General features: G+C 30.8%; 1 protein-coding gene across 8 annotated transcripts in view; it reads left to right on the top strand.

The window, feature by feature from the left end:
• The window catches only part of Trdn (triadin), a 260,113-nt gene that overhangs the window by 220,933 nt on the left and 14,582 nt on the right, over positions 1-24,598 (top strand). For all 8 annotated transcript variants that reach the window (XM_058586269.1, XM_058586273.1, XM_058586270.1 and 5 more), the window contains 3 exons: positions 1,083-1,103; positions 3,467-3,493; positions 4,176-4,214. In XM_058586269.1, the coding sequence (XP_058442252.1) occupies positions 1,083-1,103; positions 3,467-3,493; positions 4,176-4,214 (87 nt within the window). The remainder of the gene's footprint in view (positions 1-1,082; positions 1,104-3,466; positions 3,494-4,175; positions 4,215-24,598) is intronic.

Genomic DNA, 24,598 nt, shown 5'->3' with positions numbered 1-24,598 from the left:
TGCACATATGCACATATATATCTGCATATGTGCATATATATGTGCATATGTGCATATATATATATATATATATATATATATATATATCCCACTTTTTCTAACATATATCATAACATATATTCAGAGTACTTTCCCTGCATTTTGTTATTTTAGAATGCATTTTGAAGGTTTTAAAAGAATTTACTCATTAGTAGTACTCTATACTAGAGTTGCACATAATTTACTTAAGAAGCCTCTTTGATCTATATAAAAGTTGTTTTATAATTTTCCTTCAAAACTGTATATTTTTGAAGGAAAATTATAACACTTTTAGTTTATTAATTTAGAAAATATGTGTAGTTTTATTAATTTTAAATTAAAATTCCTTAAAGTAGACTATTTTAGTGAATGGTATATCCAATGAATTTTTATAAATATTTCTAATTTTTTTGTAAAAGTTATATCAATTTATATTCCCACTGTTAATGTATTAGCATTTATTTGACATAATTATGCATGATTCAGATCTTTCACAATCATTGTCAAATACAGGCTATTTTTTAGTGAGTAGAAGTTTAAGAATAAGAGTAAACACTTAATATTTTTAGTTACTAATTTCAGAAGACAAGGCATATTGAAGAGAATGTATTTGTACAATATAGGTATTCATCTACCACACATTTTTCTTTCTGATATTTTATATCAACTTTTTCATTTATACTATATTTGGAGAGTTTAAATTGTTAATTAGCAATATATTTTCAAAAAGGAAGTGAAATAATATGCATTCTGTGCCATTCAGAAACAATAAGAAGCTCAGATTGTTGTAAACATTCATAATATATCAATTCATGAATAAGATTTTAGTGGGGATAAAGAGGAGAATAAAATGTTCTGTATTTTAGAAGTTTACAATTGTTCTGTAGTAAATTCATGGGGAATATGTCTTAAAAATGACTCAAAATACTTTCCTTATTTCTTATTTTAACACGTTTAGCCTTATTTCCATTCTAACTATAAAATACAGAAACATAAAATATAATGAACAAATGTATTACATATACCTAGAAATTCACCACATTTTCTTTTCTTTTAACTTTTAGAAAAACCAAAACCAACTCCAAGTAAGTGAATCATTTAAGATTTAAAAAAAACTAGTATACTATTTTAATTTCATAGTTTTTAAATGGAATATTAACTTTAAAAATATGACACATTTCTTAATATAATTAATATTATGCTCTTACCTATTAAGTAATTTTGTTTGACAAAGGACATTGTGTGCATTGCATTTGTTAACCCTTGAACATGTATTTGTGGAACACCTACTAGGCATTTTACACTGTACTAGGATATCCGAGGAAATAGCCTAAAATGTTTTCATTTGTCATGTCTTTTTAATAAAAACATGTATCATGAACTACTAACAGTGCAAAAAACAAGTAGTTGCATCTCTTTATCTAGTTTTCAATTGTCTGTTATGATGCATTGAATAAATTCAGTATGAAGTTTCCTCTAATACTATCTGGGTTAAAAAAATTTACTGCTAAGATACTTGCTTTAAGTATTCAATATTGACAGATTAGATTTTTTATTTTCTTGTTTTCAAAAAGTTTTTGAGGCACATCATTTTTTAGCAATGCAGACTCATCCTTTGGCATTTTAGGGAAGAATAAAAATGCAACAGTAAACAATGAAATCATTTCTTTAATACTATCAAAATATGATCCAGACTTTACTTTGGGATACAAATATGTGAATCCAATGATGTATCTGGAGGTTATTTTTAAAGTTTCTAAATACTAAGGACCAGTTTATTTTCTTAGCAATGTTATGATAGATTTCTAAAAAATGAAGCCACAATTATCTTGGAATAAATTCAGTGACAATCTTAAACATTAAATATTACCTTTGAATTGGAGAAATGGCTAGCATATCCAATGTCTTATTGCTACTAGTGTGGTGAATATTACTAAAATTAGATTTCTCTAGTTAAACTTGAATGTTAGTCACTTGAAAATATTATCTTATTTCTGAAACACTATTCATTATTTTCCTTATTCAATTTTAGTCAACTATTCTTGAGTTATGAAAATACTTTTCAAAAAAGTTATATAAGACTGATAACTAAATTCATCAGACTTACCAAAACCTGATTTATTTGTTTATTTATTCATTTATTCAGTTTATTTATTTATTTAATTTGGTACTGGGGATTGAATGGTGGGGGACACTTAACTATTCAGTCACATCCTCAGGCCTTTTTATTTTTCGTTTTGAGACAGGAGCTCAGTAAGTAACCTAGGTCCTCATTAAGTTGCTGAGACAATTGGAAATTTTAATGTTTTTCCTTCTGTGTCTTCCAAGTCACTGGAAAACCTGATATTTAAGAGAGATTTCTTACCCATTCAGATAAATTCTCTGGAAATGTTAACCACTTGTACTGATTTTTAAGGGAAAGATAAAACTTTTTGTGCTATGTCACATTTCTCACAATTAAAACACTCTGGGTAACTCCAGGTAAATTGGGCTGCACACAAGAGACATTACACCTTTTTCTTTGGGTCCTGTGATGGCTCCTCTGACCTTAGGGGTCGGTGGAAAGAGAGAGAGAGAACACTTGCTGAACCCTCTTATTGAGGAGAAGCCATTCAAATGAGGCAGGGGTCAGGTTTCAGGGAGTTGAGTCTAGCTTTATGATGTCTGCTGTTGGCAGGTTGACTGACATCTAGGAAGGTCACACTCACAGGCAGAGCAAGAGAAGGGGACACACAAAGGGTGTTTCCATGAAACATTCTATCCCAAACAGGGCAAAGGGGTAGTATTACAAAAGAATAGTGAGTGTAGCTCAACTCCATGAGTGACAGGCCTACCCCTGAAGACAGGCCTTCTACTTCCTGGGAAAAGGCCCAAGTCACCACAAATGTAGTGATTGGTCTGAGCCTCTTGCTTCAGGACTGGAAGGCATGGGTCATTCAGAGTGGCTCCCCATACTGTCAGGTTATATTTAGAAAGTTATTAGTTTATGAGTTAACTGAAGGAACAAAAGGAAAAGTAGACTCTTCATTCTCCAGAATTTGCATTTGTTATTTTTCATGTCACGGTCCCATTCAATTGCACTTAGTACAACATCTTATAAATTATGTATCTTTAATAGTATTTGGTGAGTGAATGCATTTATGCATCCATAATGTTAAAGTTAAATTTTCTGTCATAGTAGTTTTTAATTTGTAATTTAGAGAACTAACCAAAGGACTTAACATTTTAAAATTATATTCAATAGCTTTAGGTTAGTTTGTAAATATTTCTATTTTCACAATAGATGTCTAATTATGGATTTCAGAAATATTGTCAGTATGTTTCTATCATTTTGAGAAAATGAATCTATTATAATTTAATAGAAAATATCTGAAAATAAAATTTATCTACTATTATAATGAATTGCTATTCATTCATATTTTTATATCACATTTTTTTTTCCTGAAAGAGGGAACATCAGAAGTCACAGAATCAGGTAAATATTCAGCATCTCAGCAGAGATAACATTGAATTGTAAAAACAATATGCAAATTTGAATCTGTATCTAGCTGTATAGGATTGAGAAAATCCCTCAATTGGTCAAATTCCCAGTTTTCTCATCTACAGAGCAGGCATACTAACTTCCTCAAAGACACATTTAAGGATTAAGTGAAATACCTTGTGTCACATTTCTAACACCTAATAGGTTGTCTCATTAAATATTGATTTCTTTCTTTCTTGTCTGAAAAACATAATAAATTATTAATCAATCAAGACAGTTTTGAAAACTGATCTATAGTTTACTCGGAGATATGTGACTTTTTGTTAATGGAGCACCCACAGTACTGTTAAATCTTTATTTTCTGAAGACAACAATTGGAAATTTTAATGTTTTCCCTATTGTATGAGTTCAAACTTATTGACAAAGCCATGGCTTCCTTTAGTTTCACCTCAAATGATGCAAGGAATAGGAAGGGCTAAGCATAGAGGTGACTGAATACAAGCAGGATGTATATTCTCACACATGGCCTCTTCCTATATATCTTTTAATGGTAGATCCCTGACCACCAGCTCCTCCATTCAGAGGATTGAACTCATCTTTAACTCTTTATTCCAAGAATTAATAAGAAAATCACGTTTTTTAAGATGATAATTTATTGTTATTCCCTCTTCCCCAGGGAAGAAGAAAATTGAAAAATCTGAAAAGGAAAGTAAAGGTAAATATGACATTTTAAGATACATACATAAAATTAGCTATGACAACAAAGGAACAAAAGTACATTATTATACAAATTATATAACTTAAAAACAATTTATGGAAATGTAGACACTGATATTATAGCATGTATAGGAAATGGTATGCCAAGGCATTGTTATTACCCTTAAAAATCTAAAGGTAATAAGAACTTATATCCTAAAACAAACTTTACCTGTTATTACTAAATTAATACCATACATTTCATTTTATGTGACTTCTGAAATATGGATATTAATTATGCAAATTTAATTCTAAGCATTAAGAAATATTAATATATATGTTACTCTAAATTACCATTTCTTCTTCACTGAAAAAACAGAAGTGAGGTGTTAAAGAAAAAAAAGATAATTTTTTAAGAGAATGAAATATAATGCAATGCTCTAAACCAAAAAACTCTTGAGTCAAAATTTATTTATATCATTTGTAAATGAAACTTGTATTGACATAGTTTTAGTTAGCTTTTGTATTGCTTTGAACAAAATACCTGAGATGAAAAACTTAGAGGAGGAAAAGTTTAGTTTGGCTCACAATTCCAGAGGTTCAGTCTGTGGTTGGCAGAGTCCACTGCTTTGGACCCAAGGTGAGGTGGACCATATTGTTGGATAGAAGAAGGGAAAGGGCCACAGAAAAGATGCAGTCTTCCAAGGCATGTCTCCAGTGATCTGCCTCTTCCGATCATGCCCACCATGTCTGCAGTTACAACCCAGTCCATGCAAACTGGGATGGACTGACAGGTTACAGCCCTCAGAATCCAATCATTTCACCTCCAAATATTCTGCATTAGCACAGGACCATTTGGGGTATATCTCATTTACAAAGCATAGCAATGTATATAATGCCTATTGATCTGATTGTAAGAAGAAATATGGTAAATAACTGTTGGACATGTGTTAATGGCAATGTTAAAGGAGCAATGCATGACAGGACAATCAATGCAAACAAGCATCTGCTTTTTACACCATCATGATGGTCCTTTTTTCCCTTGCACATTTATTTATTTAGTAAGCTATACAATATAATACAGTAATCAATGATTTCAGTATAATTAAGTGTAGTCTAAATATAAATATTTAATTTATATGAATGGATCAGAAGAAAAGCATCCATTAGATCAGAATGATTGTCAGAAACATAAGATTCTGTTTTCTTTAGCCCCAGATTAAATATCTATTTCCATGAATTGTAATTAATCTAGTTCATTTAATCACTACTTTCATCATATATCTTAGTTCATGCAAACAAAAAAATTCTCCTGCTGACATTTAGTTTTGTCACGTATTATTTTAATGAAAAATAAAATTTTTGAAAATGGTCCCAAGAAAATATTTACAGTGGACCTGGTATGTGGCTCAAGTGGTAGCACACTCGCCTAGCATGTGTGAGGCCCTGGGTTCGATTCTCAGCACCACATAAAAATAAAATAAAGATATTGTGTCCACCTAAAAAACTAAAAAATAAATACTAAAAAAAGAAAATACTTACAGTTCCTAATTATGCCCATGTTCATAAAGCTCACAGTTACATGAGGCAATTTTTTAATGAAATTTCACTGTAAATCTTCATGATTTACATTTTTATAAATAGTTACAATAAGAAAAGAAAGTCTTCAGTTATACAATGTAACAAAAGGTAATCTTGAACTTCATAAATATTCAAATGTTAAGTTGGTTTGGAAATGCCTGAATTATATTAGTTAATATTAACACTAGTTTTTAAAAGCCAAGAAGTCTAGTAGGCACTTCTGCTAATAGAAGAGAAAGTGAACAGATAGACAATCCAGCAAAAAGCTTACATTTCAATAAAAATTTTAAAAAGAACTATTTAAAGCATAAATATTCAATAGATACATGCCAGAAGAAATTTCATCTATTTCAGAAGGCTTTTGTAGCATGAGTAATATAAAAAATGATATCCCTGTAGTAATGAAAAGGAACTATAACTAGAATTTTTATTTGTTTTATCTATTAATTGGAAATATAGCTAGCATCATGAATACATTTTATTATTTATAAACTGGTCTTTTAAATTAATTCATGTTAGATACAAGGTGGAAAAATGGTAGCATGCAAACTGCATACATGCTCTTTAAAACTTATTTTGGTAATATTGTCATCAAATCATAAATAAAATATATAAATTGAATTATAGTTTTGGTGATATAAAGTTAGGCAAACTCTATTAGTTAAAAGCATGCCTTAACTTCTAAGACACTAGGTAAACGTAACATAACCAAGTCAACAATTTTCATTCATATAAAAACATAGATCCCCAGACTTGCTTTGTGTTGTCTTCCTTTTGCTGCCTACTATAGCATGCCTACCTAAAAGGCAGGTCACTTCTGAATATATAATTTAATTATATAAATGTTAATAATTTAGACATTATCATCAGTAATATTATTGGGTAAAATTTTCAGTAAGAGAACAAATCACATTTGTGGAATGCTATACAGTCTTGATTTTTACATTGAAAATTTCTTCAAAATATTGCTTAATATCTCTTTGAGAGAGTCAGCAAGAAGAATAAGAAATTACTTATTTTGAAAACTCAAAGCTATATCTTTTTTTATTTTTTAAATTTTTTTCACTTCATTGTTATCATAGCTCAAATATTATTTGTCTTATTTAAAGAAAAGCGCAATAAAGGAAATCTAACATATCTGTGTTTTCATGGTGGAGACAGGATTTTGTCTCAAGTCCAAGTAGGTATGACACCAAAAACTGTAGCAGTTAAATCCTCTTTAATACCACTTCACTATCCTATTGCACTATTGCAAATACAATAGAAAGACACGTACCAATAAGAATAGCCCAAAGACTAAATGTATCCCATTTGCCCCCTCAAGAGATCTTGGAGGTATGGTTGGAGACCTCTTTGTAGCTCACTGTATGCACTTCTTCATTCATAGTTTATCATATTTCTGAATGTATTTTATTTTTTTCTAATTCCTGTCTTCCTAAACAATGCTGGTATTCTTTTTTGTTGTTGTTTTTCTGTGGTGCTGAGGATTAGAGCCCAGGGCTTTATGCATGCAGGGCAAACTCTCAACAAATTGTGCTATATCCCCAGTCCAATGCTGGTATTCTTAGAGGAAATATAATATTATGTCAGTCTTAGTGAAATATTTTTTAATTATTTTATTTTGTGATTTTATACATGAAATATGTTGCTATATCATTAAAATACAAATATCCTAACTCAAAACATTTTAATTTTTTTTTCTATTGGCATATTCTAATTTTTGTAAATCTATAATTCTTAGGCTTACATTAGACACACTATAAATCTCAAAGTAAAGCATTCAATAAAGATTCCTTTAAAAAGTTATATTTTAAAGCTTGGCTCATGACATTTAACAAATATTCGTAGAATAGAGATATTACCAATCTTCTTCCTCAAGAAAATAAATGTCTACTATAGTGTTTGAGATAATCATCTTACTTTATGTCTTTTGCTTTACACGCCTATTTTAATGAAAAAACATAGTAACAACTGTCACAGAAATTAATAGAAAAACTAATTTTACAAGGGCTTTGAAAGATTCATTAATTATAGTTTTACAGTCTAATTGGTAGTTCTGGTCTTCATTTATTTTTGAAAAGAAAATAATTCTCAATAATATATCTTATAAAACTTGGATATTTATTTTTTTAATATTTATTTTTTAGTTGTAATTAGACACAATACCTTTATTTTTGTTTTTACTTGTTTTTATGTGGTGCTGAGGATCGAACCCAGGGCCTTACACATGCTAGGTGAATGCTCTACCACGGAGCCACAACCCTAATTAAAACTTGGAGATTTAAAAGCAAGTATTAAGAAAAATTATATCACATGAAATAATTTTAGGTGCAATTATAGTTGAGCCCAAACACCTAACAAAGATCCTGATGGTTTTACTAAGAATGTTTAAAATGCATAAATGTTATGACATCTGAAGTGAATAGTAGCTTTTTTCTGATTTTTATATATTTTCTTATATAAAGAAGAGATTAACTAAAATATCCAATAATCATGTTCAAAGACAATATAGAACTGTATTATATTTATCAATTTTTTTTCCACTGAGCCCAACTGCTCACAGAAATCATGCTTTACAGGAACTGCCATGACTTATTATATTAAAAATCAATATTAAAATCATCTTGGGGCTGGGGTTGTGGCTCAGCAGTAGAGCACTCGCCTAGCATGTATAAGGCCCTGGGTTCGATCCTTAGCACCACATAAAAAAATAATAATAATAAATAAATAAAGGTATTGTGTCCAACTAAACTAAAAACAAAATCAACCATCTTAAGGTATATAGAACCCCTCCCCTATATATCAACTATTTAAAAATTAAATGGCAAATTTATAAATATCTCAGAGATCAAGGGAGAAAGCACAAGAAAAGTAAATAAAAAGTGCTTTGAACTAAGTGATAATGAAATCTTAAAATATCTAGATATGTAGTATAAAACAGTATTCAGATTACCATTTATAACTTAAGGTACTTTTAAAATACAATTCTAATTGTCTTTGAACATTATTATTGGATATTTTATCAGAAAGATGCTACAGTAATAATAAAATTATTTTCAAATTATGTAGTAGGAGGGAAAAATTAAGAGTAGGAGCAGAAATATATGAAATAGAGAAGAAATAATACAGCTAAAATTTGATAAAAATCAAACAAGTCGAATCAAGAAAAAAGTAAGAACACAAAAATTAATATTAATGGAAAGAAAGCTTTCAAAATAACCTTACAGATGCTAAAAATATATTAAGGTAATATTGCAATTGTATTCCAAAATATGTGATAGCTTATATAACATGCTCTATATCAGAGAAGCACCTATATGCTGCTGAGAAGAAAGTGTAATCAGTCATTGATGGATAAAATATTATATATATGTCTGTTAAGTCTACATTCTCAACTGTACTTTTTATTTCTATTGTTTTTTTATTTATTCATTAGTCCAAATTAAACAAAGAATAATATCCAGTGGTGACTGAGGCATGTTAAACTTACCCAGTATTATTGTGCTGTGGTTGGTTTGATTCTTGAAATTGAGAAGGGTTTGTTTGATGTACCTAGATGCTCCATGGTTTGGGGCATAAATATTTATGACTGTTATCTCTTGTTGGTGTATAATTCCCCTAAGCAGTATGAAATGGCCTTCTTTGTTCCTTTTGAGTAACTTTGGCTGAAAGTCCACTTTATCTGATATAAGGATAGAAACCCCTGCTTGCTCATGTGATCCATGTGAGTGATCCTTTCACCTTCAGTCTGTGGATGTCTTTGCCTGTGAGGTGACTCTCTTGAAGAGAAGCATATTGTTGGGTTTTATTTTTTAATCCAATCTGCCGCTCTGTGTTCAAGGTTATTATTGAGATATGATTTGTATTCCTGGTCATTTGGGTTTCTTTCTAGTTTTTAATTTGAATTAGTTTCTCCTTTGATTGACTATTCCCTTAGTGTAGTTCCTCTCTTTGCTGTTTTGTTTTTTTTTTTTCATTTCATCTTCATGGAATATTTTGTTGAGAATGTTCTGTAGTGAAGGTTTTCTAGGTGGAAATTCTTTTAAATTTTGTTTATCATGGAAGGTTTTAATTTCATCTTCAAATCTGAAGCTAAATTTTTCTGGGTATAACATTCTTGGCTAGCATCCATTTTCTCTCAGAGATTGGCATATGTTATTCCAGGACCTCCTATCTTTGATGGTCTGTGTTGAGAAATCAGTTGATATCTGAATTGGTTTCCCCCTTTACACAATCTGATATTTTTCTCTCACAGCCTTTAAAATTCTATCCTTATTCTGTATATTAGGAAGTTTCATTATAATGTGCTGTGGTGTGGATCTGTTGTGAGTTTGTACATTTTGAGTTCTATAAACCTCTTGTATTTGATTTTCCATTTCATTCTCTAGGTTTGGGAAATTTCCTGATATTATTTCATTGAAAAGTTTATGTATACCTTTGGTTTGTATCTCTGTGTCTTCATCTATCCTGATAAATATTAAATTTGATCTTTTTATATTATCCCAAAGATTTTGAAAGTTTGGTCCATAGTTTCTTAATGTCTTCTCTCCATGGTCAACTCTATTTTCATGATTATATATTTTGTATTCATTGTCTAAGATCCTGTCTTCCAAGTAGCCTAGTCAGTTGGTGATGCTTTCTGTTGAACTTTTAATTTGGTTTATTATGTCCTTCATTTTAAGGATTCTTGCTTTTTTTTTTCCAGAATCTCTGCCTTTTTATTAAAGTGATCTTTCACTTATTGTATTTTCTCTCTGATTTTTTCCTTACACCATGCTTTACTTCATACACCAGTTTGTCTACATTCTAAACTCCTTCTCTGACATTTCTTCCACTATCCTATCAATGGATTCTATTACTGAAGTGTCTTGGTTTTGTTTGGGAAATGTGTTTCCTTGTTTTTTCATGTTGTTTATGTGTCTATCCATCTAACAATATGAATCTGAGTTAGAGTTTCTACCCTATTGACTTATAGTGTCCCTGAAGGTTTCTAGTACCTCACTGTTTATGGGAGACAAATAATAACAACCAATGCAGAAAATATACAGCATTAAACCAAATAGTTCCTACTATGACATCTACAATGTTAATTATCACAATAAATAGAAATAATACTATCAGTTACTGCCTATAATAAAAATAGCAAGTTTGCACAATGGCTTATAATTTTAAATTGTGAACAGGGAGAGAACAGAAATGATAATTATGAGGGAGGAGAGAAGAAGTGAAAAAATTAAAGGAAGAGTGAAAGAGAAAACAATAGAAATTGGCTGTTAGAAGAGAAGAGAGAATCAAGGGAAACAGGAGATAAAATATATATATGAAGTAAAAATTTTTAAAATTTAAAATAAAAATAAAAGAATACAAATCAAACTAAAATCTAATAATCAAGCATCCCAGGTCTCCAAAAAACAAACAAACAACAACAAAAAACTAATCCATAAAAATTAACTACTTCAAAAATACTAGAAATGAGTGAAAAAATATGAATATGTATAAATGTCCATGGACTATTAAGGTCAAAATTAAACAGAGAATAAGAAAAAAAAAAGATCTTGATGAAAAGTTAAATAATTTTTTCCACTGAAGTTCAAAAGATTCATCTATTCTAGTAAGGAATATACTCAAAAGATATTAAATATTTTATATAGGCCACTGGTATATAATTGCAAATTTTTTGCATTTATCTCAGTTAAATCAAATGTGTGGGGTTTGTGTTGTGGTTGGTTTTCACAGAAAAAAACATTACAAATATGAAATAAGTACAGTTTGCATTGATTACAACTTCTCTTTGGCACCCATACCAATTTTAGTGTGAAATTTATAAATACTATTCATTTTTAACATGTTCAGTGATTGAGTTGTACCCTATTTAAGCCTGACAGAAATTGATTAATTTTTATTCTTACATTGAATTTTTTAAAAAAAACTATATTGTGTGAAATTTTAGTTTATATCAAAAATACCTTATCTTCTTGAACCTTGGAGTAAATTGACTTGCATACAAATAAATATTTCTTCTCAGCATTGAAACAAAATAGTCCTGTGTCTGCCTTAAATTCTCAACCAAACACACGCACACAAAAAGACTATAGAATGCATATGGTGGAACAATGATGTTTTATTTGCTGCTGTTTTCTAATGTTCACTCACTAATTTAAATAAAATTTAGGTCTAAGAAGGATTTCTCAGTTTGAAATGGGTGTGGTCATATGTAGCATAAGGAGACAAGAATTTCCCCCAAACACTCTTTAAGGTTTCAATTTTCAGGTACAGATAGGAATTCTATGTGTACAAAATACAATTGTATATTTTCTGCAAATCCCTACAATTCAGGGACATAACAGCATTCCTTCCCACATTTCCAGATTTAAGAAAAGTAATTTTAAATCAGTGCCATTCAAAACAAATGCAATGCTGGCCATGTGTGTAATTTTAAATTTCTAGAATATATATTAAAAAGCTTAAAAAAAGAGATGAAATTTATGATGTTTTATTTAATTCAATATAGAGAAATATTACTTCAATATGTAATCAATACAGAAATATATTGGGTATTTACATCTTTTTCTGATATTGAGATGTCAAATTGTGTATTTTACTCTAATGGCTTATTTAAACTTGTGCTAGGTCCATTTGAACTCCCCTCAGGTCCATGTAGTTAGTGGGTACTGCATTATGCTGAGCAGGTCTCAAAATTTATTGAGTGCTTTCACTGCAATGCTTGAATATTGAAGAGACTATAAGAAAATCATTCAAATATAGTATTTGTTATATATGTCATTCAGTTCTTTGATTTCAAGGGATAGAATCCCACATGAACTTCAGTAATCATTTGAGGAGACTGAATCATTTCATGGATACAAAGGCAAAAATTCTACTAATCCTCAGGAAAAACCCTAGAAAGCCACCTTACCCCACACTCTGCCTGCAGCTAGGGCTAGTGAGAGGAGACTTGAAGAAGGAGATAAGGCCTCAGAATGATTACTGTTGGGATAAGTGAAGAAAAGGAAAGAAGAGGGCAACCAAGAGACCATAGCATATAGAGGGAATGAAAATGAGTTGTTTGGAGATGAGGGCTAGAAAGAAGCAGGAAGTAAAGACATTTAGGGTAAAACTGAGTCTGGCTTTGAACTTGGTATCCTCCGGCCTCAACCTTCACAGCCACTGGGATTACAGGTGTGTGTCACTGCACTCTACCTTAATATTAATATTTTAAATCATTTGAACCTTTTTGTCAGGAAAAAAACAAAACAACTGCAACAAGAACTATACATCCTAAAGTATTATTCCCAAGGCTTGCCTAAAAGAAAAACATGAAATAAAACAAAGGAGTGAGAAATCACATCATTAAAGGGCAATGAGTGTCCCAGGGAAGGTTTTCATCTAGATGAGTCTCTAGGTTCTTAAGGACAATATATCACAGCAATGGATATTGTGGCATCAAGGACATAAATTGTACAGGTATCCATAGTTCTTTTGTTGTATTGTCAGCTGGCCAACATTTAAGTAAAGCCAGGTTGCTTAGTTCCTCAAAATAGGTATTTCAAACTGAGCAATGTAATAAAAAACATTTTTTTCAGAACATGCTATGGGAGGTTTCACTTTGGCATCTCCTGTGAAATTCTTCAGTCACAAATAGTGAGCATTTTACCATGAGCACTTCACCAAAATTGCCAGCCTCCACACAGATTTGGAATAACCATAATAGTCTTTGAGAACTGGGTTGGGTATATAGCTTAGGTGGTAGAAGCATACCTTGCATGCATTAGACCCTGGGTTCAGTCCGTAGCTATCATCACCAAAAACAAAAAGGCAAACAAAAATAGGGCTGGAGCTATGGCTCGGTGGTCAAGCACCCTGAGTTCAATCTCTGAGATCTATTTTTGAGTTTGAGATCTAGTTTTGATTTTGGTCCAAACTAGCGGGTTTAACATTGTATGGCTATCCTAATAAAACTGAATCTCTTAGGGAAGGCGACTGCTTTTCAGTGAAACTTCAACCAAGTCTGCTGGAACACTAGTCAGGACTTCCTTGTTCTTTAAAATTCCATTTTCTTTAAAATAATTCTTTTATATCTTAACTTTCTGGTTTTTAAAAAGCTTTGTAACTTTTTCAAATTTTCACTTGCTTTTCGATTTAGCATTTTTTTCTTTTATAAATACGGGTAGTGAATAAGAAATTTGTTTGACTGTTAAGGTATTATAAATATTTTAGATGTCAGAAGTAAGCTACCTGGGAAATTAGTCTGAAATTTAAATAAGCTTAAGGTAACATTAAATAAAGATTTTATACATATAAAAGTTAATACTTTTTTTCTGAATTTATGTTTGGTAAATCTCAGGCCTGGCAAGCAAACAATGAATATTTTTAAAGAATGTAATGAACCAAATCTAAAGCATACTACTTGACAATAATAAAAACATAAACTAATTTTATTATGTTTCTGCATCAAAAATTTCCAGTAATATCAGATAACTAGAATTTATCAATTGGGATGTGATTCCCAATTGGTGTAATATTTCACTTTTTTCAAAAAATAAGTGTAACTGAGATTGAATGTTTTAAATGACAATCCAGTGGCCCAATATAATTACTATACTTGGCATTCTTAGAAAGAATATACTTTGCTTTATGTGGATATCTTCATTTTCCTTTTATCTAGGCACATTACTTATCTTTTTCTAAAGATATCAAATCCAAGGTAAAAGTCACGTAAGAGTTAATTTACCACTAAAATTAATTTACATTATCTCAGACTAATTAAGTTGCTGACAAAAAACAGTTTGCAATTAATTAATGGTGACATATCAACATTTCAAATTTTAAATAGTGAACCCATTTTATCACTGTAAAACATATGCCAGTCACATTTCTAGCCCAGCACAACAAAACTTAATAGTCTGTTTAAGATGCAGTTAGAGAACAAGTCTTGAGACACCATTTACTTAACTGCACAGAATAAATTTGAATGGTGTTATTCATGCCAATTATATTTTGAATTCATGTGTTTTAAATTAGATCAAAATATTTCCCAATGAATAAGTGGAATTGCAGAAACAAAGTGACTATTAAATCCCTTCCCCTCATCTGTTAAAATTGCTTAGGAAAAAAAAAAAAAAAACAAACTGTGGTTGTAGCTCACTGTTGGAGCACTTGCCTATCATGCAAGAGGCCCCAGGTTAAATTCTAGTACCCACCTCTCTAATGTTTTTAGGGGAAAAGAAGCCATAATTCTATCACTGTATGATCTGACTTTACATTGTTTAAATTACTGAGATTAATTAAATCAAAACAGAGAGAAAAAGAGCTTTCTCATTTCTTAAATAATTCCTCAGAAAATATGTAAGAGAAGATCATTTTTCATTTTCAAGTACTTTCCATTGTATACAAATTAATGTTAACAATTAAAATTTCTGGTTATTCTCCACAAATACTAATTTTTCCAGTGCATTTTGTTTTCTAAAAGCATTTTATTATGTAGTTATCTGATAGATACAAAATAACCATGTGAAACTTATGAGAATACATATCACCAAAATCTTTCAAAGGTCATTACTACAATACATTTTATTTTTGTGATTCCCTCCATTATTTTTTTCTAATTTAATGACATTATTAGTCTTTTAACACCTGTGTGTATGTGTGTGTTTGTATACATGTAGTACAGGGTAAATTTTATTCAGAGGCTTAGTGGTATGCTTCTCAAATTCATCAGTGTTTTGTGTGTAATTTATTCATTTCCAAAGTTATCCTATCTAAAACCAATTCCAACTTAATTGTGTGGTCACAGAGAAACCAGTCTTATCTTTTAAATGTGCTCAATGATTATCTTGTGATCTAATATGTTATAAGTTAAGTATTTTATGTGTAACTTAGAAGAATGTGTATATTCTAACATAAACACAATGTTATTTAATTCATTAAATTAAGCTTCACAGTGTTTTTCAAATACTCTATATCATTTTTCATTTTTTTGTGTATTTGAAGTATCAACAATTGAAATAAAACATATTGAAATCTACTATAATGTGAAACTATCAGTTTATCCATGCAGCTTTATTATTTTTATATTAGCAGTTATTTTATATGTTTACATTAATTATTTTTTCTGATAAATTAAACCTTTATATGGTGACTTTTATATTCCTTCTTAGGTTCTTTCTTAAAGTGCAGAAATTCTGATATTCATATAGTTATCTTAGCTTATTTTGGTTAATATTTTACCAGAATGTCTTTTATAGACCTTTAATTTATGCCTTTCAATGACATTTTGCTTCAGAATATGTGCCTATTAAACAATATAAAGGTACATTTTATATTGTACTTTGCCTAGTATAATGATCCTTACTTTTAATCTCATGAATTTTGACTACTTTTTGTGATTATTATTAATATTATAATTAATATTATTATTAATAATATTTTAATATATTAGTAAATATTTAATAACCCATCATGGTTATTTTCTATTTTTCATGTTCTCATAATGTTTCTTTATAAACTTTCTTGACATTTATAAATTGAAGATTGTTTTTCCATTTTAAATGTTTTTTTTTTTTTTTCCCTTCGCTTTCTAAATTCCCTGAAATCCCAAAAGGGGACACATTATTTCTATGACTCCAGTTGTTACCCTTGACATTTTTTGCATGCACACTAATAAGGCATAAAGTTTCCATAAAACAACCCCTTGTAAACAAGAATATTAAGATACAAATTCCAGCATAACTAATCTTGACTTATATAGTAACTTTGTTCAATATTTTTAGTTTAAAAAGGTGAACACATTAATTTCATTGGTATTGTATTCCCATTAATATGTGTCTATATTTACTAGATATTTATCAGTTTATTTGCTTCCCATTCTTTTGCATCTTTCTTTGATATTGGTACTTTTCTATTGGAACATTTAAGATTGTCTTGTGCTGAGTCCCACAGGCGGAAACATTCAATTTTTATTTATCTGAAAAAATCTCTATATATCATCCTGGAATTCTTTCCTTCTTTTCTTGCTCTTTCTTTTCTTTCCTTCTTTTTCTTCTTCTTCTTTTTATTTATTTACTTATTTGTTTATTTATTTTTTTTGCTGGACCCATAATCTTGCTCTACAGTTATGCATTGTATTCCACTGTATTTTCTTTTCCACTGTTAGAAGTGGGATTGTCGTACTGCTTTAATTGCCACTTTTTCTTGTGTAATGTATCTTTTCTCTCTACCTTATATAAATGTTTTCTCATTGCTTCTTGTCTATTTTAGTTTCACTACAGTTTGTTAGGATGGAATATTCTCATATTGTGAAATATTTCCAGAACACATGAATTCATTTTCTTCTTCTACCAATTTGAGTCATTACCAATGTGTAGTCATTATTTTTTCAAAATATTGTCTTTTCCTTCTTTTTATTCTATTGATTCTTTCTACTGATTAAAAATATGTTAAAAATACACATTTTTTTCCTTAGTATTTCTTTAAGATTCCTTACATCCTTGTCTAAGCAATATTTACTTTAACTGATTTTAACACACAGTTTACAATTACTTCCTTCAAGTCTAGATAATATGCTATTTAATATGTATATTTATTTTTAATTATTTTTGAAAACAAACTGGTAATTTTATTTATTTGTTTACTTTTCCTGCTGGGGGCTCATGCTAAGTTGCTAAGCATATGTTCAACTTTGACTTATACCCAACCTGGTTATTTTGTAATTTCATGTTGCTTGTCATTATTTATAAATATTTCCATCCTTTAAAAGTTTTACATATATATTTTAAGTCCTGTAGGTGAAAAATGTCAATATTAGAAGTATTTTGTGATATAAATTTATAGTTTGGTGCTTCCTTGGACTCTGACTCATGATAGTCTTAATGTATCTCCCTTTCTGGGTATCATAAGAGCTAAAATTGAGAAAGCTTTTTTCAAAAGAAGATTAACATTTTCTTTTATTTGTATCAAGAGATGTTATTGACCTGGAAAAATATTTATACTAAAATGTAACATATACATTGGAAGTCACAAATATAACCTCTGCATTCCACTAAATATCACAGTGTCAAATACTAAATAAAAAAGAACGTGGGCAATAAAAAACAAAACAATAAATTTAAAAGAATTGAAATCATTCAAGGTGTGTTCTGTGGACAAGATGGGATTAAACTAGAAATCTATAACAGAAGCATTACAGGAAGTAGCTGAGCACTTGTAAATTAAATGGCAACCTTGTAAATTATTCATTTGCCAAGTGGAAGTCTTAAAAAGTTTAGATAAGAATTAAACAAACCAAAATAGAAATACAACACATCAACATATATGGAATGCAGCTAAAACTGTACACAGAAAGAACATTTGTAGATTTTAGGTTCATATCAGAGAAGTAAAGAAAATAGGAACAAAATTGGGACAAAGCAATCGGAAAATGGGAAATCATAAAGAACATAAATTATTGTGAATGAAGACAGAAGAGTTTACAGAAATAAGTAAAAAACTGATTCTTTGAAAATAGCAATAAGATCAATAGATATCATTCAATACTGAAAAAGAAAAACAAATAAACAACAAAAAAACTCCACAAATTATCAATATAGGAATGAAAGAGGGAATATCACAATGGACACTGGATGCACTCAAAAAATAATACAGAAATATTATGAAAATTCCACAATTACAAATTAAATGAAATGAACCAATTTTTTTACCAAACACTGAATACCCAAACAGCCAATATGAAGTAGATCATTTAAATAACTCTATAACTACTACCTAATACAATTTATTGCATTGTTAAAATCCTTCTGAAATTTGAAGGCCCAGTGGATTTACTGGAGATTATTATAATTTATGGAAGGGATAGTACCAATTTCATATGATCAGTTACAAAAAAATATTAGAGGAAATATTGCTGAGCAAATCATTTTATAAAACCATGAACTTATACCAAAAGAAGACACAGTATAAGAGAAGAAAAAATACCAAAAAAAAGTAAAATAAACAAAAACTACAAACTAAATTCCATCATAAATATAGGCAAACATCTTCAATACAATTCTAGAAAACAATCAAGAAATACATAAATTCAACAATACATTGAATCAGAGAGGAGCATATCCCAGGAATTCAAGACTATTTATTTTTTTTTTCTTTTTTGAAAATCAGTTAATATAGCACCAAATTAATAACCCAAAGCAGAGAAGCTATCTGTTATCAATTGACTCATATTAAAAATTTGATAAAAACTCAACACTGATTCATCATAAAATCTCTCAGGAAACTAAGGAAAAAAACTTCCTTATATTGTCAAAGGATATTTGTGAAAACCTATAGCTGACCTATCATAAGAGACAGAAGACTGAATGCTTTTCTCTAGATCAAGAATAAGACCAAAATGTATACTCTCACCACTTCTGTTCAATATTATAGTGCAGCTTCTTTCCACTACAAAAGGCAAAGAAAGAAAATTAAATAATATGGATGAGAAAGGAAGAAACAAAAGTGCTACTGGTCATAGACATTGTGATTGTCTCTACAGAAAGAAAAAAAAAAAGTATAGACAAAAAGCTCCTGGATTTAGTAAGTGAATTTAACCAAGTTGCAAGTTGCAAAATCCATGCACAAAAGCCATCATTTTCTAAATAAAAACAATGCATATTTGAAAACCAAAATAAAAATTAATGTAAGTCCTCCCAAATTAAACACATGTATAAATCAACAAAATGTATAAAGGATCTATACACTGAATACTACCACATCATGATGAAAATTATCAAATAAGACCTTAATAAATGCAGATACTTAACCATATTCATGGACTTGAAGATTTGATAACAATATCAATTCTCCCCAAATTAATGTATAATTTATTTGCATTTCCAATCCAAATCCAGACAGAATATTTTTGGTCATGGAAAAGCTTTTTACAGTGACTAACACTTTTTTTTTTCAAAGTTGGAGTAATTATACCACCTGATTTATATGTTAACTATATGGTTACAGTAATTACCAGAGTATGTTTTTGACAAAAATATTTAAATTATAGAAAGAGACCTATGTAAACAGGGCCATTTTGTTGTTGTTGTTAACAAAAGTTCATAAACAACTCGGTGAAGAACAGAGTCTTTTAAACCAGTAGTGCAGGAACAACTAGCCATCCATATTTCTAAAAAGTGATCTGCAATCTAATCCTCACAGATTACTCAAGAAAAAATTATATTTTTATTAACTCAAGAAAAAGTTATATTACTCAATGTAAACCATGAAATTATCAAACTTTTAAGAGAAAATATTTTGGGGACCTTGGTTTAGATGAAGAGGTATTAGAAATGGCACCAAAAGAAATAAATATATAAATTGTGTATCATCAAAATGAAAACTTATTGCTTTTTGGAAGAAAAAGTAGACAGGTAAACTATTGGGAAATCATATATCTAACAAAAATTGTACTTTTAAATTGAGTACAACAAAAATAATATAAAATCTATTTAAAGAAATTAAATATAAATGAAAGACTTCTATCAGACCCTTTACCAAGAAGCATATATAAATGGCAAGTAAGAAACATTAAGTATCGTTTCTCATTCTTATTTGCCATTTGTTCATCCTCCTCCCTGAGTATCAGTGTATAATCTGGAGTCATCCAGATTATATATATATTATCCAGAGATGCCTGATGGCTGTTGCGGGTTGTTGTTCTCCCTTCTCTGGAGCTGCTCCTTTGTTTTCTCTACTTCTACCCTTGCAGGCTTTGTGAGTTCTTCTCTTCCACATCACATCACCTCTTATACATCAGCAGGATTTGTTTCTACCCTTTCTTGGGGGTAGGAGGTGGGTATTTTGTTTAGGGAATTCCTTTACCTTCTCTGGGCCCACCACCTCAAAAGAATAGAAAGAAGTTTTATTTGTGTTGTGACTGAATACTGTAGGGGATACCATTGGCCATATTCTCACAAGTTTTAGTATCCAACAATCTTTAAGTTTTTATCTTCCAATTTTATTTTAACCAAGAGTTTTTACTTACCTTTCTAAATTTCTAAATTAAAGAAGGAAATATCTGATGTCTTAGTTTCAGGCATTTGTATAAAAATAAATACATCATTAAAAATTTAGAGTGCTTAATCATAGACTCTTAAATCTAATATTTATTATAAAGAACACCATTCTTATTAATGGATAAACGTTTTTATTATGCATAAGCTTTTGAAAAAGAAAAAAAGGCCATCTTTCATGGGTCAAAGTTTATTTCAGGCTTTATGTGTGAAGGTTTGTATATATATTTGTTCAAAATGCATATATAACTAAAAGTGATTGCTTTAAAAAATGACTGACTTCTGTTTTTTGGAGGTCACATGCTAGAAAGAAATACGGATGAACACTAAAATCCATGGAATCCAGGGGTGCTTAACCACAGAGCCAAATCCTCAGCCCTTTTTATTCTTTTTATTTTAAGACAGGATTTCATTAAGTTTCTTAGGGCCTCACTAAATTGCTGAGGCTGGCCTTGAAGTTAGGACCCTCCTGCCTTAGCTTCCTGAGTTGCTGGGAATATAGGCATGTGACACCATACCCAGCAACTCAATGTAGTGTTTGTTAGAAACAGCACCGCATTCACATTAGGAATAAAACTGGTTTCGTGGGTGGTGGCTGATAACCAGGAAATTCGCTTCAGAAACACCTGGTTTTAATAATGACTTAAAAGCTGTGTAAATATGGAAAAAATTACTTAACAAGCCTATACTTCTGTAACTTTAAGTTCTGAATTATAATATATTGTATAGAAATTTTGGAATGATGAAATAAGATAAAATAACATTGTGTAAAATAATGTTTGGCACATGATAAGTGACTATTAGTTGGCAGCCATTAGAATGACATGAGGCTGAGGACTGAGGACGATAGTGATGACAGTACATGACATGTCACTTCTCCTGCTAGGGACAGAGTTTACTTATGCTTTTGTGCCAAAATATTTAAAACCATAAAGCAACATAATAATAAAAAGACACAGCTCCCTGGTTTTTTGGTTGGATTTAAATCAATCTCACTATTAAGAGAAAGAGTAATTAAATCCATGGAGATTTTGTATCAGGGGGAAAAAAATGGAGTAGTTGTTTTTGACTGAAGCCTCCTAATATGAACACATCACTCTGATACCTCTTTTTGCCTGAACCCAGAGAAAGTCATATATAAGGCACATGTGGTGAAATGTTTGTCATTGTTTATTACTAGTCTTTGGGTCCCAGGAATGTGGCCTCATTCGTTTTGGGTTGATGTTAAGTTATTCTGACATTGCCCCCAAGACAGTCTCTTATCCATAGAGTGACAGGACAGACACTGAAAGGATTGCATACATTTATTGAACACCCTGAGTTCACTTTGTGCTGTGTGCAAAATTCCAAATGTGAACTGTCTCTGTAAACTGTTATTCCCTGGAGTCAATTTCAAGAATTCTGTGAATATTGCTCAGTGCACCAGTTCAATTATTATTTCTTTTTTAACTCATGATCATTTTAAATAATAGCCTATATAGAGGGAAGCTCTCATACCTGAGGGCTACAATAAACTTGCTGTCAACTGTGGATTCATAGGATTTCTTGGGAAAATGTAAACTCATAGAATGCAATATTCTATTAAACTGTTTACACAATTCAGTAAAGCAGTTGAGAAAATAATTTGGAGCCTTGAATATCTCTATAGTCTCAAAGTGATGCAGTGAATTTGATCAAGTAAGAGGAGGGAAGAAGAATATAAAAATCCATGCTAAGTTTCTTTTGTGTTTGTACCAAAGGTTCCCAGTCGTTTACCAATGAGTATCTCTTGTAACTGCAGAAATCAGAATAGATTGCTAGTGGAGATAAACATGCAGTTACTGTGCTGGTGCATATGCATGCATTATTTAGGTAGTTTTTATTTATTTATCATATTTTCTAAGTGTATGAGGAGCAGTCTGGATACTACACAAGAAAATTTTATTTCTAAAAACAAGAAAAAAATTAACACTCTGTCTTCACTATGAATTCTTGAAAATTCATTCTCTCCCCAAGTTATGATCTCTTTTAATCTTTCCCATTCTGCTGGCTGCCACCCTTCCATTCTCAGATAAGGAAGCATCTTTGCTCCAGAATCCAATCCTCTTTGACCCCTTCCCCTCTTGCTCCACAAATCATGCATCATCAGAGAGGAATCCTCCTCTCTCTGCCTAAAAATATTCCTTCATATAAAATTTCCCTTCTTTTATTTTTTCTTTCTGAAGCTGTTGTACTTTTGCTCTGCTTTTATTTACAGCTGCACTTCTGAGATAAACTTGCAATTCGTCATGATTTCCTTCAGCTTGAAACTCCACACAACCGGCATATTCTCCCTAATACCTTCCTCAAATAGCTCAACGTTCAACAGAGAGCTCCACATCTCAAAGCTTTGTTACCTTTTCCTGCCTTTATGACACATTACTACCTTCTGAGTCCACCACCCTCTGGAAATGCTTTCCCTTTTTGATCTCCATATTATCAAGCTATTTGTTTGTTTGTTTTTCTTTCTGAGTGTGTGTCCCTGGTGTTGGGTTTCTGTTGCTTTTCCCTGGAGTTTGAACTCTTGTGTCCTTAGTCCTATTGATCTTCTGCATTCTTCCTTAGTGGAATCATCCACCCTTGCTATTGATCCCACTTCTTACCTCTTCATGGATTTGTTTTAGTCAGCTTTTTCACTGTTGGAACTAAAAGATCTGATAAGAACAATTTTAGGGAACGAAAAGTTTATTTGGGAGCCCAGGTTTTCAGAAGTCTCGGTCCCTAGATAGCAAGCTCCATTCCTCAGGGCTCAACATGAGGCAGAAGAACATCATGGCAGAAGAAGGGAAGCCACTCACATGATGATCAAGAAGCAGAGAAAGATTACATTCCCCAGATACAAAATATATATCACAACATCACACCCACAGTGACTGACCTCTTCCAGCCACATCTTACCTATCTACAGGTAATACCCAGTTAATCCCATCAGGAAATCAATTCATGGATTGGGTTAAGCCTCTCAAAACCCAATCATTTCACTTTAACTTTCTTGCATTGTTTCACCCATGAGCTTTTGGGGGATGTCTCACCTCCAAACCATAACAGTATTAGACCCCAAATTGTTCTTAATCCTAATTTTCTCACCTTTCATTGTACATTTTCAACTCCCAACTTGACCCTTTGTCTGCACAAGTTTCCGATGGACCTTACTATAGTATCTGCCTTTTTTTCATTTATCCCTCCAGTTCCTCCAAATCCACAAAGGAAATTTCCCTATTGCCATCTAATTTCCACTTGTTCATCACTTGGGCATATAACTTCAAATTCTACTTAGCTCATCACAGTTCTTTGTCTCCGACCCTAATTCAGTTGTCAAGTCATGTTGGCTTTTACTACTTGTCTTCTGAATTATTGCAGTCACTAATCAATGGACCCTTTCCTGATTTCTGTCATTCTTCCTTTCCACTTCAAATAACAAAATCAGTTTTCCAAACCTTCAAATCTTAGACCACTTACAAAGAAAATGTTCAATATTTCTTCCCTGCAAAATTAGATTATATATGAAATTTCTTAGCTCAAGAATCTATAGCCTCTAAGATCCAAATAAAAACTATATTTAAATTTTTTGTATCATTTTCTTGTTCTATTGTAGGTTATAACCCAATCTGACATTCCATGTTTCTAATATTCCTGATTTCTAGATTTGTCCTATAAATCTCTTCCCTGAACTATTCTTCCTACCTCTAACTATCCAATTCCTTTTAACATCTTAAAATTCTTTTCAATGGTATAGCTTCCATAATATTCCTTTGAGTTGCATAAG

Source organism: Marmota monax, unplaced genomic scaffold, assembly GCF_021218885.2.
Source record: "Marmota monax isolate L192 unplaced genomic scaffold, Marmota_monax_Labrador192_F-V1.1 WCK01_AAM20220418_F8-fsc00140, whole genome shotgun sequence".
Classification (NCBI taxonomy): domain Eukaryota; kingdom Metazoa; phylum Chordata; class Mammalia; order Rodentia; family Sciuridae; genus Marmota; species Marmota monax.
Note: the sequence above shows the minus strand (reverse complement) of the source record. Positions and strands in the feature narration are given on the sequence as shown.